At 37.2% G+C, this 25,822-nt stretch overlaps 1 protein-coding gene across 1 annotated transcript in view; it reads right to left on the bottom strand.

The window, feature by feature from the left end:
- Positions 1-419: 419 nt before the first annotated feature.
- Positions 420-25,822, bottom strand: part of spred1 (sprouty related EVH1 domain containing 1) — a 95,610-nt gene continuing 70,207 nt past the window's right edge. The window contains exons 4-6 of the mRNA XM_048537815.2: positions 24,212-24,261; positions 7,177-7,338; positions 420-5,373 (exon numbers count right to left, since the gene is read on the bottom strand). Of these exons, the coding sequence (XP_048393772.1) occupies positions 4,714-5,373; positions 7,177-7,338; positions 24,212-24,261 (872 nt within the window). The 3' untranslated portion in view covers positions 420-4,713. The remainder of the gene's footprint in view (positions 5,374-7,176; positions 7,339-24,211; positions 24,262-25,822) is intronic.

Below are 25,822 nucleotides of genomic sequence, written 5' to 3'. Positions count from 1 at the left end.
GGCCAAATGGTGGCAAATGGGACTAGATTTATTTCGGATCTCTGGTTGGCACAGATGAGTTGGACCGAAGGGTCTATTTCCATGTTGTCCAGTTCTATGACTCTTATTCATCTAAGGAATGTTGTAGCCTCAGTTAACTATGTCCAGTGCACAATATCACTATTGCCCTCATTCTAGTTGCTAGTTTCAACATTATATACCTGGAATAAGGTCAGTAGTTGTCTTGGTTCTAAAAAGTCTTCAACAGCAAGGATGCTGTTGAAAGTCCCTCTTTAAAATAGTTAGTTTGTACATGCTGTCAACTGCTTATGACTAAAATATCAAAAAAGAATACTACAACTGACAAATTATAAAGAAATTAAAACTTATAGTTTTATTATGATAGTTATTTGATATGTCAAATTACAAGTGTATGATGTAACAAAATCAGTTACAAACTTATATGCATATTTACATTATATATATATTCAAGAAATTAAGAAGTTACACCCTCATACATTTAAGAAATTACACCTGTGGCAGGAGTTATTAAAACTAAATTGTACATCACATACTTAGGTATTTTTATTTTTATTGAAAAGATACTAAAAACAAAATGTAACAGATACAATAGTTAGATTTAAATGGAACTCTTAAAATGAACAAGCGAGGCACTTTTTGGAAGTGGGCTAGGCATCAGCAAGTGGCACAAAGCAAACATTAGGCAGTACTTTGAAAAAAAATTCAAAAACATCTAGGTACAAAGCATTTTTTAGCTTAATGTTTTCTATTAGATAAAGTCTCAAAGTCTAACAGACATACCATTTTAATAAAAAGTAATTAGGAAGTAGAACAAAAATTGACAGTTCTGAGCGCATAAGTGCGCCATCAATATTCAGCAGGGTCAACTCCTTTAGCGCTATTAGCATGCCTCTTAGGCTGTTTAAATTCACAAAGCAGACATTGCATATAAATTACAGTCCACGGTTAGGTGATGTACCATACTGGTTAGTAGTGCCTCATCATTCGAAGGTCAAAGTGTACCTATTACCACAAATAAAACATTTTGCTACAGCCAGCAAGTTTTTCTCTTGTGGGGGGGTAGTCACATCTTCTAACATTACACATACAAGCACTGTCAGACCCTCCCCATCCAAAGAAAAATAAACATAAAAGCAGCTTAAGTTTATGCTAAGAATTACTTGGTATTAAACAGTTGACTGATAAGATTTTATTTTTCCAATTTGCGTTGGAAATGTTTTCCAATATGGCAGCAACGTTTCGTTCACATCAAGGACCTTCATAAGAATAACTACAAACTCTGAAGTCACCCACATACGAGGAAGGGTCCGAAAGGGGACATTTGATTGAACTTAAAGATCCAAATACAATCAAAGCAGAGACTGTAACTGGTAAACGTGAAAATATCCAACATATCTGCACAGCAGCTCAATTTCTTTAGTTTTATACAAAAAAAACTCTCTTCATCACAAGCAAAGAAACATCATCAAAAAGAGTCATTGGGTAGTAACTGGGACGTTAAAGCATATTTTGTAGATTGATGTCCCTAAACTGCAAACTTGGAGTATATAGGGTTTGCAAAACAAAAATTCTGGCTTCAATTCATTATTCAATTTATAATCTGTTGTGACTATCAGCTCCACATACATGAAAGTTTTTGTCAGATCTTGGTACTCCATACTATCTGTTTACTGTGGAAAGGCAGATGGGAAGTTGATTTATGCCACATGTTCTTAACCAGAGCCCAGAAGGCAGAAAAAGCACAAAACCTTTAAGTACTCAAGATCTTCAGGAATTCCTGCAAAGAATAAAGCTGGGCCCAGATGTCCACATTAAAAGAACACTGGAATGAAACACAGAAGCCTACTGAATCCTTTGAAATCCCGAGAAATGAGAATTTTCACTCAGTCTATTATGCACTCGAACAGTACAGCATCTGATAGTGACCTTATACAGCACAAACTGAAATTTCTGTCAATGGCTCTGATGTGAGGGGGTGGTTGAGAAAAATCTTCAATGTTAAATATGCCTGTCTACAATGAACATTGATAAAAGTAAGTAGCAGGCCTGCATAATCTGATATTTTTCCTCATAACGCTTGCAGTTCTTCTGAAAGGTTCAGGCAAATTAAGGGCTTTATAATTGAACTGTGGAAAAAAGTCTTCCAAAACTTGGATAACGAAAATTTACAAGTAGCAACATGAATGCAGGAATATAGACTGAAAATCACAAGCAATGTGTGAACACTCTGAGCACAATTTAAAATTTGTGTTCCCCAGTGTGCAGAATACAGATGAAACACAAGTTTCTGAGCACACGGATGAAATCCGATCATGAAAAATTACATACAACGATGTTTAAATACTCAAACAGCAAAATGAAAAAAATCTCCCCATCACCAAACGTATTCAAGTGAAGCCATTCTGCAATTAAGTATAAAACTAGAAACAAGCTCTTTTTAAAATTAAGTCTCATATCTTTAGCCTCTACTTTTCAATGTGAAATAATACTCAAAGTTGGCTTATGTACAGAAAGCTGTCAGTCCATTCCATCTACTCACAGCTGATAAATATCAATGCATCCTATTGTGGAGTATTTTACAGATGGTGTTATATATTTACATATCTAAAAATTAGAACTTGGGCAAGTAACTTTGACAAAGCCTTAAATTTTATACGTATATTTTGTGAATAAATATGTGATAAAACTTAGAAGCATCAAATCTTAGGAATGAATTGGTTCTGGCACAACCGCAACAGCTCAATTTTCCCTTCCACCGTCACGGATAAGTACACAGGATACAAAGGTGTACACAGACAATGTATCAAAATTAAATGTACCTGAATGTGGTATCAAACATTTAGGGATATTCTACATACTGTTTGACTAATTATAACCATTGGCGTTTGCAGAAATTGGTGGATGACTCCAAATAATTATATGCTTTTGAAAAAAATTTGAGTATTAATTTTGAGTCTACAAATGTAATTAGTTGAAGATCTAAACCAGTCTTTATTTTGAATAGTTTAGGTACTAGTCCCTCAAATTTGTAATATGCTCCCACTGGTAACCTCCCAACCATAACTGTAGATTTAAATTTGAAAATTCATCTCACCTGTGCACACCTGAGTTCTTTGGATATATAATTAAGTATAAACCATTTTGCTTGGCAGCACTGAAATGGAGCACTGTTGAAAGAGCAAGTCACGTTGTCCACACACTCATCAGCATAAGTGTCATAACGCCAAATTCCAAAGGAGGCAACAATCTATAATGCAAGTTAATTCTGATTGGATTCAATTTGTCAACCAATCACCACTTTTTCTCATGTGGTATGAACTCTTGCTTTCTATGAAATTTGTAATTCCTGTGCTCGTCTTCGAGTGCATGACAAAATGTTTGACATCATGTTGTTGTTTTCAGCAAACTATGCCATGCCTATTTACATATCCACTGGAGAATGTAGATGTGGGTATGCCCATGTGTACAATTAAACAGGGAAAGGTAGCTCTTAATGTTTGTTTTAACTAATTGAAAGCATTCACTTAATAATCTTAGAATAACAAAGTAAACTATTTTACCACCTTGCATAAAATGTTCTATAGTATGTTTAATTTACAAATTAAAACCAGGATTTTGCTTTTTCAAAACTGCATCTACACTGTTTCTGGTGGGCTGTTGAAAGATAGGTCTGAAATACTTGAATTGACTATACTCCGAACTTTAGATTTTTAACAGTATGACACCCGGTTACATAAATGCAAGAAGTCGTATGATATTCTCGGACTACCAACAGAAAACTTGCTGATTGAGCAAAAATATTATAAGTGTTTTTAAAGATATCTAAAATTAAGTAAGCCACCAGTTTGCAATTTGGTTCACAGACAACACCCATACACAGGGAGAAAATAAAACAGAATGTGCTTAATCACCACCATGAAAATTTAGTAACCAATTTTAGTCTTCAGGAAGAAAGGTGAAAAATTGTCCAACTGAAGCAAAATCGCATGTGAATAGTAAGCATGCATATTGCAATGAATTAAAAATGAAATAACTATCTATGTCCATTACAGGTCAACATTTTTGTTTCCCAACATAGAAGAACTGAAAAGATAAATGATTTTATTGCGAAAGTACGAGCCACCTCAAGTTTAGTTATATAGAGTTTGACACTTTATACGTGTTAAATATCTAATTACTCATAGACAGTAAATTCACCTGCACTGCCAGTTAAGTGATTCTTTAAATGCGCATAATAAGTAAATACCTATTAGAACCAAAGCCTAAAACAATTTGAAATCTTTCTGAACAAAACTCAATTGCCTAGTGCTTTTAATCTAATACTTCAGTCTCATCTGTAAGAGTTTCATGTGAGAAACCAGACCCCATAGTCATCTCAATGTACAAAACTGCAAAATTAATCCCTTCCACACAATCACATTCAGTACTCACTGAACAGCCAAAAGCAAAGAATTCTCTGCTTTACAAAATCTTCTCAAGTTAGGCTGTGCCATGCAAAGTAATAGATTGTGGTGGCCTTGCGCAGGGCCGTGATCATTTAAAACGTATTACTTCTCCTCGAGCCTTGGAAACTTGCACAGCTCTGCAATTGCTGCTGGCTTTTAATACCAGTAGGCCATAACCCTTGAGACCCAGGGTTGATGCTGCCTGGAGAGGAACTATTAAGCCCAGCTTGACTCCCAATTGGTCACATCATCCAGCTGCTTTGTGCTTCCCTCCACAACATCCACACATTTCACCACAGTGGTGACATGCCCTCAGAGGAAGATAGCAGCACATACATGGTGCAATGACAGACAAGGCTATAAGTGCCAGCCATCGCAAACAGAACTTGTCATCACTAGTGTCACATGAGCACGGATCAGAGAAATCTCCCTCAGAGTCCGACATGCAGTGGTAGAGCATACTCTCAGCACACAGCATGCAGCTCACTTGATAAATGCATTTCTTGATGGGGTCTGGAGCATCCTGACACTGTCCTCTCCGGTTTTCCTCATGATTAAAAATGTCTCGGCAATATATACAACGAGAGCGTTCTCCATCCTCTTTCCTTCGCCTGGATTTTTTTGATTTTAGTGAAGGGGATGGCTGTGTTTTGAATACAATTGAACCTTTTGAATCTTTAATGTGTTCAGTATCAATCCCTTCCACAGAAGGATATACATAATCGTGTTTTTTAGATTCTGGTTTGAAGCACACATACGAGTCTATTTCAGTCTCCAATTCATTTTTTCGTACATTGGGATGTCTGTAGTCTTCATAGCCCCTAACCAATACATCCTTTCGAGGGTTTATCCTCACAACCTCATCTTCATCCTGAAAACTGACATGCCTAGTTGGTTTTAACATAATCTGAAAAAGATTGAAAATTTTCTCATTAGAGGAAATCAAAAACATGCAGTTGAATGATACAACTTAAAGATTTAAAAACAATTTTTAATGGAAACCTTTCATTGAATATCTCAGCCAGGAAGTCCCAAGGAATTAATTTTGCAGCTGCTACGTGCAAACATAGTAATAGTTCAGTCATTTGTTGAGACATTTAATTTGAAGAGATGTAAAGCAACAGGACAACCTCCCACTGTGCCCCCTTGATGAATTTAAAGTCATTTTAAGATTTGAGATTCAAATTCAAATCAACTTTGAGAAAATATATTGTTGTTTTTAGAAAATACACTTTTGGCCCATTGCATAATCAGCTTAGCTAGCTCCAGTCCATCACCTTTTCCTCACTTGGACCTACAAATACTTTCCAATCAGATTTGAATGGCGTTTGAAAGATATGGGTTTTTCACAACTGTCAGGTAATGCATTCCAGATCCTAAACACTGGGAGGGAGTTGCCCTGAAAGTCCTCAGCATTGACTCCCAATCTAATGATGTCTCATGACATTAGGTCAAGGATGGGCAAGGATCTTGCTGCTTTATCTTGTCTCACTTTCCCTCCCTCCCAAGTTGATGAATCAGTACTCACTCATGTTGAAATCAGTAGAAGAACCACTGACACAAGGACACAGGGAAAGGTGTTGTGAAACTTAAAAGGGTTCGGAAAAGATTTACAAGTATGTTGCCAGGGTTGGATGGTTTATGTTATAGGGAGAGGCTGAATAGGCTGGGGCTGCTTTCTCTGAAGCGTTGGAGGCTGAGGGATGACCTTACAGAAGTTCATAAAATCATGAGCACATGGATAGGTCAAGGTCTTTTCCCCATCTCGACCTCCACTTGAGACCCTAGTAATATAGATGCCAACCTTCAGCCAATTTGATATCTACACGATATCAAGAAATGGCTGGATGCACCGGAAACCTCAAAGGTAATATCTTGAAAATAACAGTATTGAAGATTTGTGTTTCAAAATTAGCCACAGGGAAACTGTTCTAGCATACATATAACATTGGCATACACCCAATATGGAAATTTGACCAGGCATGTCCCATCTACAAATCGTAGGATAAATCTTACCCGGTCAACTACCACTCCTACTCTTGGAAGCTAGCAAAGTGATGGATGGGCTAATCAGCAGTGCTATCAACTGGCACTGGGTCTGCAATTAACTGCCCATTGTTGCTGTTTGGGTCTGCCAGGTCTACTCAGCTCCTGACCTCATTACAGCCTCCAAACATAGATAAAAGATTAATACTGCTTTGCTAAGGTGACAGGGAAAAGTGAATGACTTTGACATGAAGGCAGTATTTGTCTGAGTGTAGCATCAGAGAAACCTAGCAAACTGGAGCCAATGGGAATTTGAGGGGAGAGATGTCCCTTGCCTGGAGTCATGCCTAGCTCAAAAAAAGATGATTGTAATTGGTGGTCAATCATTTAAGCAGAAATTCTTCAGGGTCATGTCAAAGGACCAAACATCCTTAGCTGCTTTATCAATGACCTTCCCTTCATTATATGAGAAGTGACCCAGTCAGAAATGGTCATGTGCCTTGAATGAATAAAAGTCTACTCTTTCTTTATTTTTCTTCCCAAATTGCATCTTTGCTCCATAATTTGGTCACCTGTTTAACTTTGAGGCTGTGACAAGAGATAGCGTCAATGAGGTGGAATCATACAAAACAAACTACTACAAACAATTTGCCCATTTTATCACCATAAAATGATGTCTTGTGTTTCACATTACCCTTCTTAGCTGCTGAAGATGAAAAATTACCTGATTCTGTTGAGCAGGAAAGTATAATCTTCGACAACCAAAATCCTCAAATGGAGGCGTTCTAACATAGCAGCTTCTGCAAGGATCATTTGTCACTACAGTATCATGCTGTGAAATTCGCTCTTTTCTGATCAAAGAATTAGTATCACTTTCTTGTGCAGGCTGAAACAAAACCCAAAAATCCTTCATTAATTGACAGACAATGATCCTGCAACTATAATGGTACATCTCCATACTGACCACCAGAGGTCATCATATCATAATACCTGGAAACATTGCATTGACATGCCAAATGTCAGATTTCCTGGGGTTCAATTTACGCAGAATTGATGGTAATCTGTCAGTATTTGTTGTCATCACGCCTCAACCTGTCTGAACTTCCAGGAGATCAGGTGCGCGCAGAAATCCTGATGGAACATTTGTCACTCAGAGCTCCAACACAGGCTGTGGAGCTCTCAAGAGCTGACAATGGCAAAATCAGTGAGAATTTCAATATCTCACTCCCATATTTCATATCAGAAACCCCACAATAAAGTTCCGGCTTGTTCAATTTGGTGTAACTTGGTTTTTGATGTTTGCAGCATTGAATAAAATTTGATGGATAACTGATCCTACGTAAAAAGGATTTTAAGACTTCTGTTAAACAACTTGACATCATGATACACAAGTTTCAGTCCAAAGCTATGTTAAAATATATGTCGTTTTCTACTGTTAGCAAACTAAATGGTCACTTGAAAAACTGGAATCAATTTAAAGTTGCATTCGAGTAGAGAATGTCATAAAGGAATTAGTTAACTTGAGTGCTTCAGTTGTCTTTTTGGATTGTTTTAAAAGTCAATAAGAATCATTCTAATTGTACGAGCTATTTTAAAAAAAAATCATTGAAAATATAATGGTTTATGCAATGTATTAATTGCACTTCATTTTCCTTTAATTTTAATCGCGTGACAATTCTGCAACTGACAGAGCTAACAAACACATGGAGATAGCAGAAACTACAGATGCTGGAGTCAGAGATAACACAGCATGGAGCTGGAGGAACACGGCAGGCCAGGCAGCATCAGAGGAGCAGGTAAGTTGATGTTTTGGGTCAGGACCCTTCTTCTCTTAGATAACAAGCCGTCTGCCACCGAATCCAAGAGACTATTCTGCACTGGAGGACTAAAATAGCATCTACTAGAAGTCTATTACCAACACTGTTTACCAGAGCTTGTCCCTATTAATTACATACACCCACCACTAAAAGGTTTACTACATATCAACCGAAAATAGGAACCCTTCAGGTTCTCCTTCCCCTCTGTCCAAAACTTTGGAACTCAGGTGCTAATGTTCACATTATGGCCAACTTTCATACAGTGTTGCCAAGCAGGTGGTGGCACAATAAACATGAACCCGATTTGTTCTGTGTGCTGGTGCCACATATATTTTCCAGGTTCAGCCAAATTAAAATTCTGCAGGCAAGTTCCCTGCATCATCGAGCCCCTCCTTCAGTTGGCAAGAATCACCTGTAAGTGACTAAGAGAAGCTTTTCGTAAGCACTGGGGATGAGAACTAAGTTCATTTAGTCACATCTACATGGAGTGCTCATTCCTGTAAGTGGGCACTCAGGTATGCTAACGGACCACTAATGTGACACAGAGGAGAAATGGAGAACTGTACCAATCTTTGAGTTCTGAGGAAGGGTCACCAGACCAGACTCTGTTTTTTCCTTCACAGATGCTGCCAGACCTGCTGAGCTTTTCCAGCAACTTTGTTATTGTTCCTGATTTACAGCATCCGCAGTCCTTTCGGTTTTTATTTAGTACCAATCTTTCAATCTGTAAAGTTCCACTATATACTGTTTATTTGTGGCATCAATCTTCTGTATGAAAATATATTTTTAACTTAGTGCATATAGCTTGATTTACAGTTACATCTTATTTATCTGTGACCCTTAATCACATGCAACATTTTTCAATCACAGTGGCATTTGCAGGATTCTGAATGTGCCTCTCAAGGCAGGTTTGTGGCTGGGAACTTATAGGTGCCAAGTGCAGGTTGCTTGCTTCCCCTTCAGGAAGGAGACAGCAAAGTGAATTAAATGAACGTTGTTGGGTTACATTAGGGTTTCAGAAAGGTTTAAGGCAAGATTTCATACCAGCTACACACTTCATAGCTGCACCCTTTGTAAATGTTAAATCAATGCATTAATATGATTGAATTAGCTGAGAATAGCATATTTGTGATGGTGAAAATAGGAACTAGTTACTGATGAATCATATTTTGTAACAGTAAGGCATGGGCATTACACTATTGTCAGCAGTATAGACAACAAAACTCCAACAGCAATGAACCCTAGCAATATAGTAGTACCAGATGACAATTTTGAGCAAAAAAGGTTGTACGGATACTCAGTTGAAGGTGAAACAAATTTTTAAAAAAATTTATATGTGACCAAACTGCGGGCATGTTGCTAAAGATTTTCATCTTGAACTCATGAGGACCAACACAAGAACACCAAATTTCAACTAATCACAATCACTGACACCACAGGACGAAAGGGTACGGAGTGCTTAGCAAGTCAACTCTGACTGTCTGAGGCACTGCCGTACATAAAGCATCACTGATCTGTAAGCTTCCAATACTCTCAAATAATTCTAATAAAATGCAAGACTTAACCATGTTTCTTTTGTGTGCAGACCTTGTACATGAATGTATGTTGTTTCTAGCAAGCATAAATACTTGGGGGAAGTCTACAGTTCCCTTTTATTTCTCCATGGCAACATCTTGGCCAATCAGAAATAACTAAGCAGCCTTTTCTCCTGCAGTGTAAACTGTGGTGATTTTTTGGTATTTTGTATTCCTGTGGTATTCCTGATGAGTACAAGATAAAAGTTTGAGACTGAGGGCAAGGGTGATTTCTCTATAATCCATTCATTTCCCAGATTGACAAATGCAGATTTAAGACGTTTTAGATTGGCATTTAAAGGTGGTCGCTTAGTAATGCATTTCAAATCTCTTTGGCTTTTTTGCGGCACCAGATATATCCCCAAGGTCAGTGTTATCTATTCAGAAAACATAGGAATTAGGATTGTGAATTGTCAATTTTGCCCTTTGAGCCCGCTCCACTATTCAACATAATCATGGTTGATTTTATCCTGTCTCAACTCCACTCTCCTGATCTGACTGAGCTTTATAAAAAGCTAAAGGGGACTGCTAAGGTGGATGTTGAACACATGTTCCCCATTGTGGGATGGACTCAAACAGGAGGTCATAGATATAGAGTGGAAGGAGATAGTTTCAGAACTGATCTGAGGAGTAACTACTCCCCTCAGAGGATTGTGAATCTGTGGAACTCACTGCAGCAGAGTGAGTGGAGACAGAATCAATCAAAAGATTCAAGAAAGAAATAGATATGTTTCTGACAAAAAGCACAATAAAAGGCTATGGGCAGCTGGCAGAAGAGTGGAGTTTGAGACCAGGGTAAGAGCAGACATGATCATTTTAAATGGAAGAGTGGACTGGAAGGCTGAATTGCCTACTCCTGCTCCTAATTCCCATGTTCCTGTCTGTTACTCTTATGCTCACAAGGCATGCTTTTCTGCACAATGTCAATATAATTAATAGCACACAAGCAAGGGACTTTTAAAATAAATCAGCCTTTGTATCTGCTTTCTGCCCCCACCCCATTCTGATCTGCCCTCAGGAATCTTCACAAATAAACTCACACTTGACCACTCTGTCTGTGCAAATTACCAGTCAATCTCCAATCTCTCTATCCACTCCAAAAATCCTTGCACATGTTGCCTTTCAAAGTCATGGCCATCTTCCCAGCAATCAGGTTTCAGCCCTCAAAATCACAAATTACATCCTATGCAGTGCGACCTGATAAACCATCCCTTCTCATCCTTCTTCATCAGTATTAAGTCTGACCACATTATCCTCCTGAAATTGCACCTCTCAATTCTCCAACTGGGTGACACACTGCTAGATTCTATTCATATCTATACATTCACAGCAATAGAAATCACACAAGATGGCTCTGAGGCTTTGTTTTCCAATTTGACAATGCCTCCTATTTAAAAGGTAATCGTTTATCTTCAATTTCCTTCATGGTGTTACTCCTTCTCCAGTGCACGTTTGCTGCATTCAACCTAATTCCTTTTGCACATTCCTATTTTCATTGATTCACAATTGACTGCTGCACCTTCAGAGTCATAGGCCCAAGTTCTGGAAGTTCCTCCTTAGCCATTTCTGCCTCTCTCCCAGTCTTTAATATAACCAAATTTGTAACAAGCTTTGGGATGTTTTACAATGCTGAAGGCATTAAATAAATACAAATTATCCTTGTTGACATTTTATAGCAGCTATTATAAATACCATGCGCCATGGTGGTTATTTGTCACTCTTTAAGAAAGGTAAAATGGAAAGGCACCAAAACAGATTCAAATAATAAAATCACAAAGGCTTGCTTTTACATCTGGTCAGAAAAACAACAGATGCTATTTACAATCTTCACTAGTCGCACTCTCCAAAGTCAGTTCCGATGATAAGTTGTTACCCTAAAACAAGGGTCTTAGGTTTAGACCTTTCTGAAGAAGGGTCTAGGCCCGAAATGTCAGCCTTCCTGCTCCTCTGGTGCTGCTTGGCCTGCAGTGTTCATCCAGCTCTACACCTTGTTATCTTAACCTAAAACATTAACTCTGTTTTCGTCAGTCCATTGACCTGCCAAGTATTTCCAGAAGTTTCTGTACTCAGTTCAGACTTCTAGCATCTACAGCATTATGCTTTGCTTTTGCATCCAGTTGGTTCAGACTCTTAAACAATTTCTTTCTACCACATGCTTGAGGGCAAGTATTCCAAGGTAACTTAGAACAAGTTCAAGCCTCGAAGCTATCAATCACAGCTGCTTTCCTGAGGCAACACCTACTCCTCTGATGTGCAGTCAGGAAGCTCATGCATTCATAACTAAACTCATCCCTGTTTCAATGGATTTAAGCAACTCCTAGACCTTTAAACATTGAAAAGGCCTATCTTCTTTGATTACATACATTACGGAAAACTAACTGTACACAAAAATCCTTCCCTTGGATAGTTAATGAAATACTAAAACACGTTTAAGGTGAATTCCAGATTATCGGCTTATTATTAAGAGAATTGTGTTCATTTTTGAGAAAACTAATTTGACATAATTTTCCATCTACAAAAATAACCATGCACATAATGAGATAAAGCCAATCTCTATTAAAATTTAAATCAACATGAGAATTTGTTAATTTAAATCTTCTTCCTCTTCCCCTTCCTAATTCCAGTTACCCTGGCTGAGGACTGAAGTATTTTCACAATAAAACATTCATCAATGAAGATTCTCATGAAAACAGTTGCTTCATGACAAATGCAGCTTTAAGTTAAAATTTAGGCTTTACCTTCAAAATATACTTGTTTTGAAAAATGGGTTTAAACTTTAAAAAAAATCCATAATTAGAATAATAAATATTTATAAGTCAACTCTCCTGAAACAACCCTGGAGTTTTAATGAGATGGCCTTTGGCATTACCATGCAATAAGTTCAGACTTTACATCACTTTGTGCTTCTTGGTGAACTGAAGAAACAGTTTCAACAGCACAAGTCTACAACCTAGTATTGAGGGTATTTTCACACTCATTCTGATCCATTTTGTCAGAAACATTTTCATACAAGCATTTTGTATCATGTCACTCACTGCCTTAGTGAGGGGCCCATTTCCCATTGTTTACCAAATTAAAGACCACTTTCCAAATTTGCAATTCATCTAAACTAGCAAACTGAAATTGCAAAAGGCATTCACACATTGCAGCCAGTTTAGACATAAACAATGGACATTTTTAAAAAGCAGCCGAGCGCTTAAAAACTGCAACCACCACCACCCACATTCTGTGACTATATTACTTTGCTCTGACAAAGGTTGGTGAGTTCTGTCTGTAAAAGCAACCCATGGCAGCTTTTATGTAGAACGGAAATCTGGTTTTCTCCCAGCTGCTGTTATAGTAATTACTGTCCTGTGGTTGCTAAGAGATGTTTCCTATGATATTTTTTTCCTTCAAAGTCCTAAAATGGATGATGGGTAAAGTAATAAAATTGATTCCAGCTGTAAAATGTTGAGACAAAAAAAACAGCTGCAAGGAAAATGGGATCCAGACTCAGTTTCCCTTCTTCAAAGTATGAGACCTTCCTTTTCCCCCTTCTACAGTCTTGAGTTCAAGAAGAAAATCATTAACAGCTTTAAAAAAAAGCTCTGCTTTTATTATAGCTCCTGACATGATTTAGCAACAGGAAAGATTAGTGGGATACACTTCCCTTTGGATTCTTACACTCTGGGTTCTTATATTTTACATGTTATGAAACAAGTTAGCTATTGTGTGAAATGTAAAACAGTGTTACTTCAACATTAGCAGATTAATTAGGAAGTAGTGACAAATGTATCCCACTTTCAAATTAACTAATTTAACACATAATATTTAAAAATTTGGTAAGCGTCCCCACAGGTTACTTCAAATAGTTCACAAAGGTAAGTTTCAAGAAAACTGCAAAGTTTGCATATCTAGTATAACATTAATTAGTGAACTGGTTAAGTCAGTAGTTAAATCTGATACTATATACTTTGTTATAAAAAAGGATATAGGGACTATGAGCTTGAAAAAGACCTCTGCCCATAAGATAAATATGCTCAGTTCAGTTAAAAAAAAACTTGAGGTATTTGTTATAACAAGGGGTAGAGCTGGATGAACACAGCAGGCCAAGCAGCATCAGAGAAGCAGGAAAGCTGACATTTCGGGCCCAGGCCCTTGTCAAGATATTCATTTGAGTGCTAAATTTATCTTTATTCAAATAGCATAGCTGAAGATGCACAGAATTCGACAAGATTAAAGGTTGAGATTTCTTCAATTTTGTGCTTAGTCTTTCTTTCCAATTTGCAGTTTACTAGTCCTTCTCACAAACACCAGATTATAGTGAAGTTGCAACGAGCCTGAGTTATGGCGCAATCTGCATGATGTTAAACTACAGCCTGTGGCTTCTACTTTGGAGGCAAACAGCAATCTAAGCGCATATAATACTAATTTTTAAAAAAAATTGTTTTTATCCTGAGGTTTCTGATGGAACTCATTTACATATCAGTATACATAAAATTTGCCAGCACAATAGTGAGTGTTTTAGAATTTGGAATGGAAATTTGGTACTACTTGGCTAATGCAGTTGAAAATGGGTTTACTGTTAAAATGGGCACTTTAAATCAGCATCTAGGCTCATTGTTTAAAACAACTTCAAAATAACTGAAAATGACTAAAGTATACAGAAAATAGTGCTAGTTAGATTCATGTACAATAGTCAGTTTCACAATTCAAATATAAAATACTATATTCAAAAACGTTTTAAGTCTGTCTATTAGTTCCCTTATGTCTTATAAAACCTTGAAGACAAAGATGCATTAGTGAAAACTTGCAATGGTAATTAATTTGATTTGGTTGGGTCCAAATGCTAGCTTGAATTTTTAATATTAAAAAATCATGAAAATCCATTTGACAACCAGGTGTAAACTGCAAATTGAAATTCTCGTGACCTTCTACACTGGTTTGTTCCGTTTCGCATGAATTGTACCAAAAATGGGTGACTTAGCGTACTTCAATATCCGCCTCCATAAACTTTAGGATCATTTCAATTGATACAGAAAGAAAAAAAAAGCAGAAACACTTTTGTCCTTAATCCAGAAAGTTTTACGCCACTAAAGCTGAATGATCATTTTGAAAGAAAATCATACCTGAACTGGGGATCCAATCTTTGGCCACTGATCTAAATGCACATTATGGTGTGTTTTAATTGTAGGCTCAATATCAATCCACAAATACAAATGGGTTTTGACTGCTGGCATCTCAAAAACCTCACCATCTTTACATACAATGCAACACAATAGGATAGATCTATTTTCACCTTAATCAACAATATCCATTTTAAACTGAAAAATTGACAAATTTACTGACAGCAAACAGAGGTTCCATTGTGTCTCTACATCTCGAATATTATCTGTTAGTCTTCATCACTGTCTATGAACTCCTAAAGTAAGATTTAATAAGTGCCAAATAAGTACCCTCACTAGTTAAATTAAGCTGAGTTCACAAAATCATAAGTGCTAACAGCCAACAGTTAACAAATGAGATCAGAAAACCGACAGTTGTATCTCATCACCATCATAAACCATGCACATCCGTTTTTATTGAATACATAAAGCATTTGTAACCAGATGAATTAATTATTTGTTGCTTGCAAAACACAAACAAAATGGAAAAGCAGTGGGTGTGGTGGGGATCTAAGGAGCCTTAATGATAAAGGATGGCCTAAAGCCAGTAGTGAGGAAGGATTTTGGCTTCAGAAGATCAGGAAGCAGAATCAGTATGGGTTAAGTAAAAACAAGGAGCAGAAAACATTGGTAGGAGTAGTTAATAAATCCTCTACATCAACAATAAATATTTTTTTTTTAAGTCCCATGTCTTAAAGGAACATTATAAAACAAAATATGTCATTGAGCCACACATGGCCTCTAGCAGTGGCTTTGCTTTTGGGCTGAGTATTAATCAAGAAATAAAGAAATAAACTACGGGGAACTTTAACTTTCATATCGACTAGAAAAGTGATTTTGGCCAAAGGTAGTTTTGAGGTTTAGTTCACTGAATGTATTCCAGACAGATTCCTAGATCAGTGTATCAGGGAACTAAGGAGGGAACAGGATGCCCTGGATGTGAAACAGAAATTGCTTAAAAATCTCAGCAGGTCTGGCAGTACCTGCGGAGAGAAATCAGAGTTAACGTTTCAGGTCCAGTGACCCTTCTTCAGAATGGATGATTATATAGGACATTTTAGATCTGGTCTTGTGCAATGAGACAGACGGAATTAGATTTCCCATAATGGGGGATCCTCTGGGAAGGGTATTCATATTATGATTAATTTCAGATCAAGTCTGAATGTGCCACATTGAAGTCCAAAATTATAGTTTCAAATAAAGCTGGTTACTTAGGTATGGTGGTTGGGAGGTGGTATGGCAAAGATGGACTGAGAAATCAGATTAAAAATATAGTGGCAGATAGTTAATGGAAAATGTCTGAAAATAAATTCAAAGTTCTCACTGACATTCCTTTAAGAAATAAAACCTCTATGAGAAAAATGGTCCACCCAAGGCTCACTTACAAATTGCATTAGATGAAAAGAGGTTCATCATAATTTCAGTTAGCAGGCTGAGAACTGGTTGAGAGTTTCAGAAACCAGCGAAGGATGATTGAAAAATGCTAAGGAATGAGAATATAAGTAAATTAATAAAATATATGAAACAGATTGAAGACCTTCTAGAAATAGCAACAAAAGTGAGCATGATCCCTCAAAGACTGAGACAAGGCAAATAAGAATAAACAGGGAAGAAGAAAATGACAAAAGACTTTGAACAAATATTTTGCAAGTATCTTCACAATAGAGGTCACAAAAACATACCAGAAATAGTAGGAACCAAAGATCTAATTAGATCGCAGTAAATTTGAAGCAAATTTGTACAGAAAAAGCACTGGAGATATTAATGAAAATAAAAACCAACAAATGTTGTCAACTTAAGTCCAGATCTGATGACACATATTGGAATTAAAATATTAATGCTGTTTCTCTCCCCAGGATGCTGCCAGACCTGCTGAATTTTCCTACAGTATGCTTGATTTTTATTTCACATTTCCAGCATCCACAATATTTTCCAATTATATAAATCTTCTGGACCTGACATTTGACATGTAAGGCATATCTCAGGTAACTACAGATATAAAGGTATGATCTTCCAAAATTCCCCACATTCTGGAAGGTTCTCAGCGGATTGGAATTCAGCAGATATAACTTTGCTATTCAAGACAGGGAGAAAGAAAACAAGGAACTATAGGTCAGTTAATGTGGCATAAAAAGTCAAGAAAATGCTGCAGCCCACTATGTAGAAAGTGATACAGGACTCTAAAAATCATGATAAGAATAAGCATGGTCACTATGGTTTTCTGAAAGGTTAAACTGTGTTTAACAAGCCTGTATGTGTTTGTTTGAAGATATATAGAAGGAAAAAACAGGTTGATAAAAGAAAAGCAGTGGATGTAGCATACATAAATTTTCATAAGTTAATTAATAAAGCCCCACATGAATGCTTGTTACACAAGGCAGCAATTAATGGGACTGGAAAGGCTAGAGGGTTGTTTGAAGGATACAACAAACAGTAGGAATAATTGAATAATTCTGTTTATCAAGGTAGTATAATGAGATTCCATCAGGATTAGTGTTGTGGCCTTAGCTATTACAATCCATATTACCGACTTAAAGGACTGAGGATAATGTATCCAAGTTTGCTGACAATACAGAGGATGCAGAATTTGTAAAGGGATTGTAGACAGATTAAGTGAATGGATATAATTACAAAGAAAATATATTTGAAGAAATGTGAGGTTGTTCACTCTGGCAGGAATGTTAAAATAATTAACGAGAAATTAGTAAATACTGGTGTTCTGCAAGAGACACAATGTTGATATAAAAGGTAGTGTGAGAAACTGGGGAGACAGATAGAATATTGGCTTTTATTACCAATGGGGTGAACAGAAGAGTAAGGAAACTTTACTGCATTTGTATATATCTTTGAGCTCACACCTGGAATATTGCGCACAGTAAGCAAGAAAGAGTGTATTTATCTTTAACAAGGTTTAAAAAGGATTCAGTGCATTGATTCCTCAGATTCATGAGTACCCCAATGTGAAAAGGTTCTATGAGAAATAGTGCCCCTACACTGCCTTCACATTTTGAAGAATCGGAGATGATCTTCACTGTAACAGAAGTTTGGGAGGATAGAACACAGAGTCTGCTTCCACTGGATGCAGAGTGTAAAAAACTGGGTCATCATCTGAGGATAAAGGGTCAGCCATTTAGGGCTAAAAAACTGGAGAAATTTCTTCACTCAGACCAATGTGAACCTTGGAAATTCTCTACCAAAGTTGTGAGCAGACAATCGGAACTCTAATGGGATCAATGGGCGTGCAAAACAGGCAGGACACTGGAAATGAGATAAATGAGGTAAGTCATGACCTTATTGAATATGGAGATTTAAGAGGATGTAGGCCTACTATAGCTAAGTACATGGATGAAAACAATATGAATTTTTATCTGAGATAGTAGGAGATGCAGATGCTGGAGAATCTGAGATAACGAGGTGTAGAGCTGGATGCACGCAGCAGGCCAAGCAGCATCAGAGGAGCAGGAAGGCTGACGTTTCGGGTCTATACCCTTCATCTTTCTGAAGACGGTCTAGGTCCAAAACATCAGCATTCCTGCTCCTCTGATGCCGCTTGGCCTGCTGTGTTCATCCAGCTCTACACCTTGTTATTTCTGAATTTTTATCCTTATGGGAACCAAAATGAACATCAACAGCAAACTAGCTTAAACTTTAAAGCTGCTTCACTGGTTTTTACATCTCTCCACATCGCAGCAGGTAAAGTATTTTAATGATTTATTAATTTATTTATCTATTAATCTATGCAGAAATGAAGAATTGACAGGCTTGCACTCAAGCTGAGCAATTTTAGTACAGAGAATTTATTGAACCAGAAGATCGTGTCCGGCTAAGTTACAACATTATCCAATATAATGTCCTTAATGGAGAAAAATGCCCAAAATCTTTTTATTGAAATTCAGAAAAGGGACAAGAGAGAGAAAAAAAGGCTTAAATGTACAATTCTGAAAATTTAATTCAGTTACTGCTTGACATCCAGAAGCAGAGCAAGGCTCCTGGTTGAGTTAGCAGTCTGCCTTGACCCTCTAAGTTGCTGGATGTAAGGAAGCCTATACTTCACCTGTCAAGATGAAAACCACTGGCACAAGTTCACCAGGGAGATGATTTTGGGCACTGATCTGTGGCAAGTTGCAGCACGTGTGAAGTAATTTTTAATATCAGTTTATAAATGTACAAGTTTTGGTAAATCCAAACTCTTCCCCTCTTCTGCCCTCCTTAATTTCTTGAGTGGTGCTTGTGTGCAAGGATGGAGTAACAAAGCAAGTTCCCCATGTTTTGAATGTTTTATTGACACACAATAATAAATCAAATGCATTTGATTCCATAAAAAGGAATAAATGACATAAAACCTTGCTGTCACAGGCTCAAGATGAGAACAACAATCATAATTTAAATTTGCCCTCATTTGCCCATGACACACTGGTTAAACTTTACTTAGTATAGAGTCAACTTATTACAGCATTGGTGAAAGTGAGTGTAGTCCCAAGGTTGCTAACACGAAGGATAGAAATATAATTGAGGAATGATTTGGCTGGTAGCAAGATATCCCTCTCATTCAGGAAATAACGATTGAGAGACCCAGAATTAGAACTTAAAGCAACGTAAGTACAGAAATAGCGCTGAGAAGTTAAATGGTACAAAGTGGCAGTCATCACTGGACCTGACAATATGCATCTTAGGGATTTGAAAGAGATAGTAGGTGCATTGGTTCTGATTTTACAGCATTACTTAAATTCCTGAACAGGTCTCAAAGATGCTCGGTAACCCCTCATTATTTAAGAAATGTAGTAGTATGAAAATGGGAACTGTCAGACAGACGATCTGACATTAACAAACAGGCAAAATGTTAAAAACTATTATTAGGAATCTTGCACCCGAAAATGACATTTTTAAGCAGAGGCGATGAAGAATTTTGAGGAATGTTAAGAGCTTTTTGAAAATGCAACTAGTAAAATGGACAAGGCAGAATGAGGGAATGCAGTCTACTTGGATTTTCAAAAAACACTCAATGATCCTCTGACCTTATTGAATCACACAGTGCCGAAGAACTCCTTTGGACAATTCAGTCTGTAAAGCCAAAAAGACAATACTACCTGCATAAATCCCACTTTCCCAAGTGGCCACGCCTAGAAGCCTACATACAAGAAAGTCCTGCGATCCGCCCACAGATCGAGAGCACACAGCTAAAGTGCAACCAAAAGCAATGGGTCTGCTTCTTTTTTCTTCGTGGGTGTGCTTTTTTGTTTTTTTTTCCAAACTGTTTTCTAATCAATTTGTTGAGAGATTATTACACACCTCTAAAGCAGGTGGGACTTGAACCTAGGTCTCCCATTTCAGGGGTAGGGCCACAACCGCTGCGCCACAGGATGGTCCTCAGGCAATTAAACAGCTGAGGTTTCATTTGTGGGTGGTCTCAGCCAGCAGTGGAACATGCTGACCAATTATGACATTTTTTAAAAATATGACCTATTTTCCTAATCAACTTTTTCAGAGATGTTATTATGTACTGCTGGAGCAGATGGGATTTGAACCTTGGCCTTCCCAGTCCAGAGGTAGGATCACTACCATTGCACCTACCAGATGCGCCATAAAGGATTCAGCTGATGAGTTCCAACTGGGCAGGCCACTGCCTGTTACCAAGGGAACTCATACTCAATGAGTTCACGAGACGATTAATGAGTGATTTGCCATGGGCCTTGTAGGGGTTATCACACAAAAGTTGAAAATTGGTTAACACATAGAAATAGACAATAGAAATTCTTTCAGTTTTGTTCAGTTGGGAAGCTGCAGCTAGCCTCAACTACTTCAACCCCATGATGAGGGGATTTAGTGTAACATTTCAATGTTTGTTGATAATAAAGTTAGGCAGCATAGCTAGAGCTGAAAAGGATATAAATAAGGTGCAGATGGATGCACACAGGTTGTGCCACTGGATAAGAACATGGCAGACGGAATGGAATGTGATAAATTATGAAATTACCCATTTTAGTCAGAAAAGCCTCTAGAAAACAAAATGCTTTTGGAAAGATTGAAAAATATTTTGTCCTCATAACATAAATCACAAAGTTAGCAGCAGGGACTTTGAGCAATCAGGAAGGCAAATTATGTAATAGTTTGCATTACAAAGGAAGTGGAATCTTACTACAACGATACAGAGCATTAGTGCAGCTACTCTTGGAAAAATGCATGCAGTTCTGGTATCCTTGCTCAAGGAAAGAAATTTTTGAGCTTTTTCTAGGGAAGCCAAGGTTGAGCTCCTTGAGAAGGAGGTTATTCTGTGAGGAAAGAATCATTAGGTGTATAGTCCAAAACTCTATAAGACTGAGAGAACATCATAACGTATAAAGCATCTTGTGAATGGCACCACATCATGCAAGTTCTTATATCTTCTTCTCATTTTTGTAAGGAGTCATTTCAGTGTTAAATTTATTTTAAAATAAAAGCCTTCTCAGGAAATCTGTGCTAAATCCAGTGATTAGCCCAAAATCCACAATATCAAAACACAAGGTCAGCTTGGAGTTTAGTTCAAAGAGTTTCCTTTAGATCCTCGCTACCTCAGCTCAACCAAATCCTTAGTCCCATCATCAGTGCTCATGGAAGAATGGCGAAGGGTTTGCAGTGGAAATTCTATTTTAAAGGGTTTTCACAACAATGGCTTGGGAAGAGTGAAAATGCTCAGATGTGTTTTTATTGGGAAAATATCTCACTTTTTTCAAAGTTTGCCTTCCTGATTGCTTGAAGTTGTTGCGCGCTAACTTTGCGATTTATATATGAGGTCCAATGAAACAATTCCTTTCCCTACATCGAAAGTTCCTTTTTCCCCAAAAACCTGTAACTTCACCTAGCTAACACCGCTCAGTGTTTTCGCATTGTGACTTCCCTCCCTAATGCAGACCCTCGCTGAAAAAGAAACTCCATCAATTTATTAGTCATTGCTGTGTCCTTGTTCAATACTCAAAAGTTAGCAACTCTTTCTGTCAAAGCAGCCATATATCTAGGCATAAGACAAACCCCTCCTCCATTGTGCTATCAAGTTTGAGCAGTTTTTAGTACCTTAGCCATTATTATAAAATGGCAGGCAGCAGGTTACTTTCTTTGTATTTTAGACAATTAGATAACTCTGTTCTAATCTTTCTAATCATAATGACACTCACTGGGTTATAAAATTTTGTTAAATATGAGAAGAAAATTAAGCATTTAATAACTCAGATAAAATATTGCATACCATTTTAAAACTGTCTTCCTGTTCTTAAAGCAATAATTTTAAGGTAGATGATACACCCTCAGAAGTAGAGATTACCTTTGTTGGCTGAGCAATCCACTGAAATGAGTATCCTGCCTGCCTAAAGCAAAACCACTTCAGACTCTGCTATTAAATCATAGGTCTTTCAAATTTTTGGTGCAGTACTGGACAAACTCACATTGACGAAGGAGTCAGACAAAACACTGCCCAGGGCAAAAGAACAAAGTTGACAGTTTTAGACTGATATTTTGCCCACGTATTACTCATCTTTCCTATGCCTACAGCCAGAAATGTTAGAACTTCCATTTTAATCTTAGCCCATCACAAAAGATTGCTGGCAGTCAGCTGTGCCAAAACACCTGCCTACAAAGCTTATTTTTGGCTGCATTATGAAGTGGAAATCTCAATTACCTTCTTAAATAAACCTAAGAACTCTGCACGGCATTTCTTTTAAAATCTCAAGGGAAAACAAAGTAACTAACACTAATCATCATCTAGTTTGGTTACTTAATACACATCATTTGCTAAGTTTTCAAATAATCTTTTTTTTAAATGCAAGTAATGTGAACTGTCAGAGAAGCAATGAACCAATCGTTTGACAGAGTTTAAAAGCTACCTTTTATCCTTTGGCGTGCCACAGGCAGCTTTTGTCTTATAATATCTCCAGAGTTCTGCCAACCATAAATTATTTTTTCAACTCCAATGCAGCTTTAAGTGTGTTGTTATTTTGCTTTGTTGCTGCACCTAATATAATGCAGCTTATTTTCCTTTGTCAATTTCATCTACTCCTGAGTGGACCAACTCTTGCTGTGGTTCAATTCTACAGACACTCACTTAGAAATCCATGGCATTTGGATACCCTGCTGATAGCACAGATTTCCAGAATTCCACAACTTTCACTTGACTCCTGGATTTCCTGGGATTAATCTGGGGAATTATTATCCTAATTCTATCAGAATTTATGAAGATTCACTTTGGCAAATCTATCCTTTTCTGTACGAAATGGCAGGATTTTGATATCATTCCCTTTAATCTATACCCAATATGCCAAGAACATAATATATGATTACAAGATTGATTTTTTGAAGCGAACATATTCAGTAGGCTTTTAAATCTCTCAAAACTTCTGAGGGTGGTTCGCATGTGGAATGATCTTCCCGAGGAAGTCATGAACTTGGGTACAATTACAACATTTAAAAGATGTTTGGATCCGTCCATGAATAGGAAAGGTTTGGAGGGATACAGGCCAGGAGCAGGCAGGTGAGACTAGTTTAGTTTGGGATTATGGCTAGCATGGACTGGTTGAACCGAAGGGTCTGTTTCTATGCTGTATGATTCTACGACTCCAAAATACATTCTACAAGCACTTCCTGAAGTAGGTATACACAAAACGCATACACGTAAACAAAATCCTGACGTTTGTAGTAATCAGTCTCATTAAACCACTTATGGATAATAACTGCCCCCCCGTTGTGAGGTTACAGATCAAGGTTTCTAAGTTAAAGATGTGGTAAAATAAGATATAGAAATCAGTAGTCAAGTCTTCCAAAGTTCATAATTTTACTTTTATAGAAGTTGAGCTTCTGAAATCCTATACTTCTACACAGTGTTAGTCTCATGTACATATCCATTATTCCTTCAGTACATCCATTCAAAGTACTGATGTTTCCTCCCACACAATGCCTGTGGTAGATTTTTTAAAAAGGAAAATTGCCTGAGGCATTTAAAATCTTTTAAATGGCATTAAAAAGTCTTACTATGTCTTAATGCCTGAGGAAAACGAGCACTTATAACTATTTGGTTATTACTTAATGTTGAAATATTCATTCTCAATCTACCAAATTAATGGATTCCTTCTAAAGTTGCAGCACAATATGTTAGCTTCTCATTGTCAACACAGAGCATATCCGGCAAGTAACTAGTTCGGAAAGCTTTGATAGAGATGGCCTTAACCAAATCATTTTACACACTCGTTTGTGCTACTTACTTGAAAACCATCATCAGGAACTGTTGCTTCATTGAAAGTTTCTTGGCAACCTGCAGACAAACAAAACATTGATATTATCTGACTCCAACTTACTTTACCACCAGTCGTCATTTTTTGAAACTTGCCACAATAAAAGTTTCTCAATTAGATCCACTCAACAGAGTTTTTAAAAAATGGTCGGGGGGGTGGGGGCAATGACAGCTAACAACACAGCCAATGATGATGGTTAAAATCCACAGCAACCACAATGTGAAAAGTTGCTGGTATTTAAGTTTCTGGAACTACTTTTACTGATATTTAAGCCCAGGTGGAGTTTTACAACAATTGGTTAATGTTTTCATGGTCATTTGCTAAGACTGGCTTTCAATTCCAGATTTTATTAATCAAATTGAAATTCCACCAGCTGCTTTGTGGGATTTTGAATGTGTCCCAAGGATTTGACACTGGGCCTCTGAATTAATAGTTGAGGAAGATGACCACCAGACTACCATTCTCAAAATCCATACCATGAATTCACAAATTCTACAAGAAGGTAGCAGTGACAAAATGTGCAATGAAAATATTGATGGCCCTTGTGAAAAAAAAAATTCTTCCTGTCTAACAAAAAGTCGATGAAGGTTTTGCAATTAAAACCATATATTAGGAGTTAAAGGTCATAATTTCTCCAGTTGGAAAGTAGACAGTACCAATGATGGAGGAATTTGACAAAGCCTTATTTCTCTATTTTAAATTAAGTTTCACATCAGACCAGAAGTGAAATCTCTCAGGATGCAGAATCATTTCAAAAAGCTCAAAGTTTAGCACTACACATCTTGCCTTTTGTTTATTACATGCTTGAAATTCTGTTTTTTGGGGGTCCTGCATTGGGCATTATAATGTTGTTAAATTATGGAGACTGAAACTTGGTAGCGATGTTAAAAACAACAAAATGAGCAACTACTTTCCAAACTTACCAGGAAACTTCAAAGTTTCCTTCAATATGCAGAATGATGACCTTTGTGAAGGAAGTTTGAATCTCTATATAAACTAAAATTTTTAAACATTAATTCACATGCAGAAACCTCTCACCTTTGAGCAGTCATGTTGTGAAGAAATTTAGCACCGAACTGGAGTGGGGCAGGGATAAAGAGAATACAATAAGACTGATGACGTTTCATTGGTTTGGCACATCTAATGAGTTGCTTTATCTTTGGTTGAGAGGAATCTTAATGTAGTGCTTAATGTCCATCCTTAGTTGCTCCAAGGTAATTAATAGTCAACATAAGGGTGACAGGCCTCTCACTGATAATATTAGTAATCTGGTTGGATTTCTACAACAGCATACCTTACATCCGATGTTTGCTTATAAAATACATATTCTTTTAAAGTCAATTTCACAACTCGACAAGTGATACGTAGACAAGATATTTGGTTTTCTTGTGAATCTAGTTTTTGGCGGGTTATGTTAGAAGTTCTGTACTTCAATTTTGGATGAAACAAGGTGACAATACATTGCATGAACACAGTCCATCAAATGAGTTTGTGTGATGTGATACCTTTAAGAGATTTTTAAAAAATCTATAGGACTCTTCTGAGACTTTTTTCAGTTGTAATGTGATATTTACTTTTTAA

This window comes from Stegostoma tigrinum, chromosome 10, assembly GCF_030684315.1.
Source record: "Stegostoma tigrinum isolate sSteTig4 chromosome 10, sSteTig4.hap1, whole genome shotgun sequence".
In the NCBI taxonomy this organism is placed as follows: Eukaryota; Metazoa; Chordata; class Chondrichthyes; order Orectolobiformes; family Stegostomatidae; genus Stegostoma; species Stegostoma tigrinum.
This window is presented reverse-complemented; position numbering and strand designations above follow the sequence as displayed.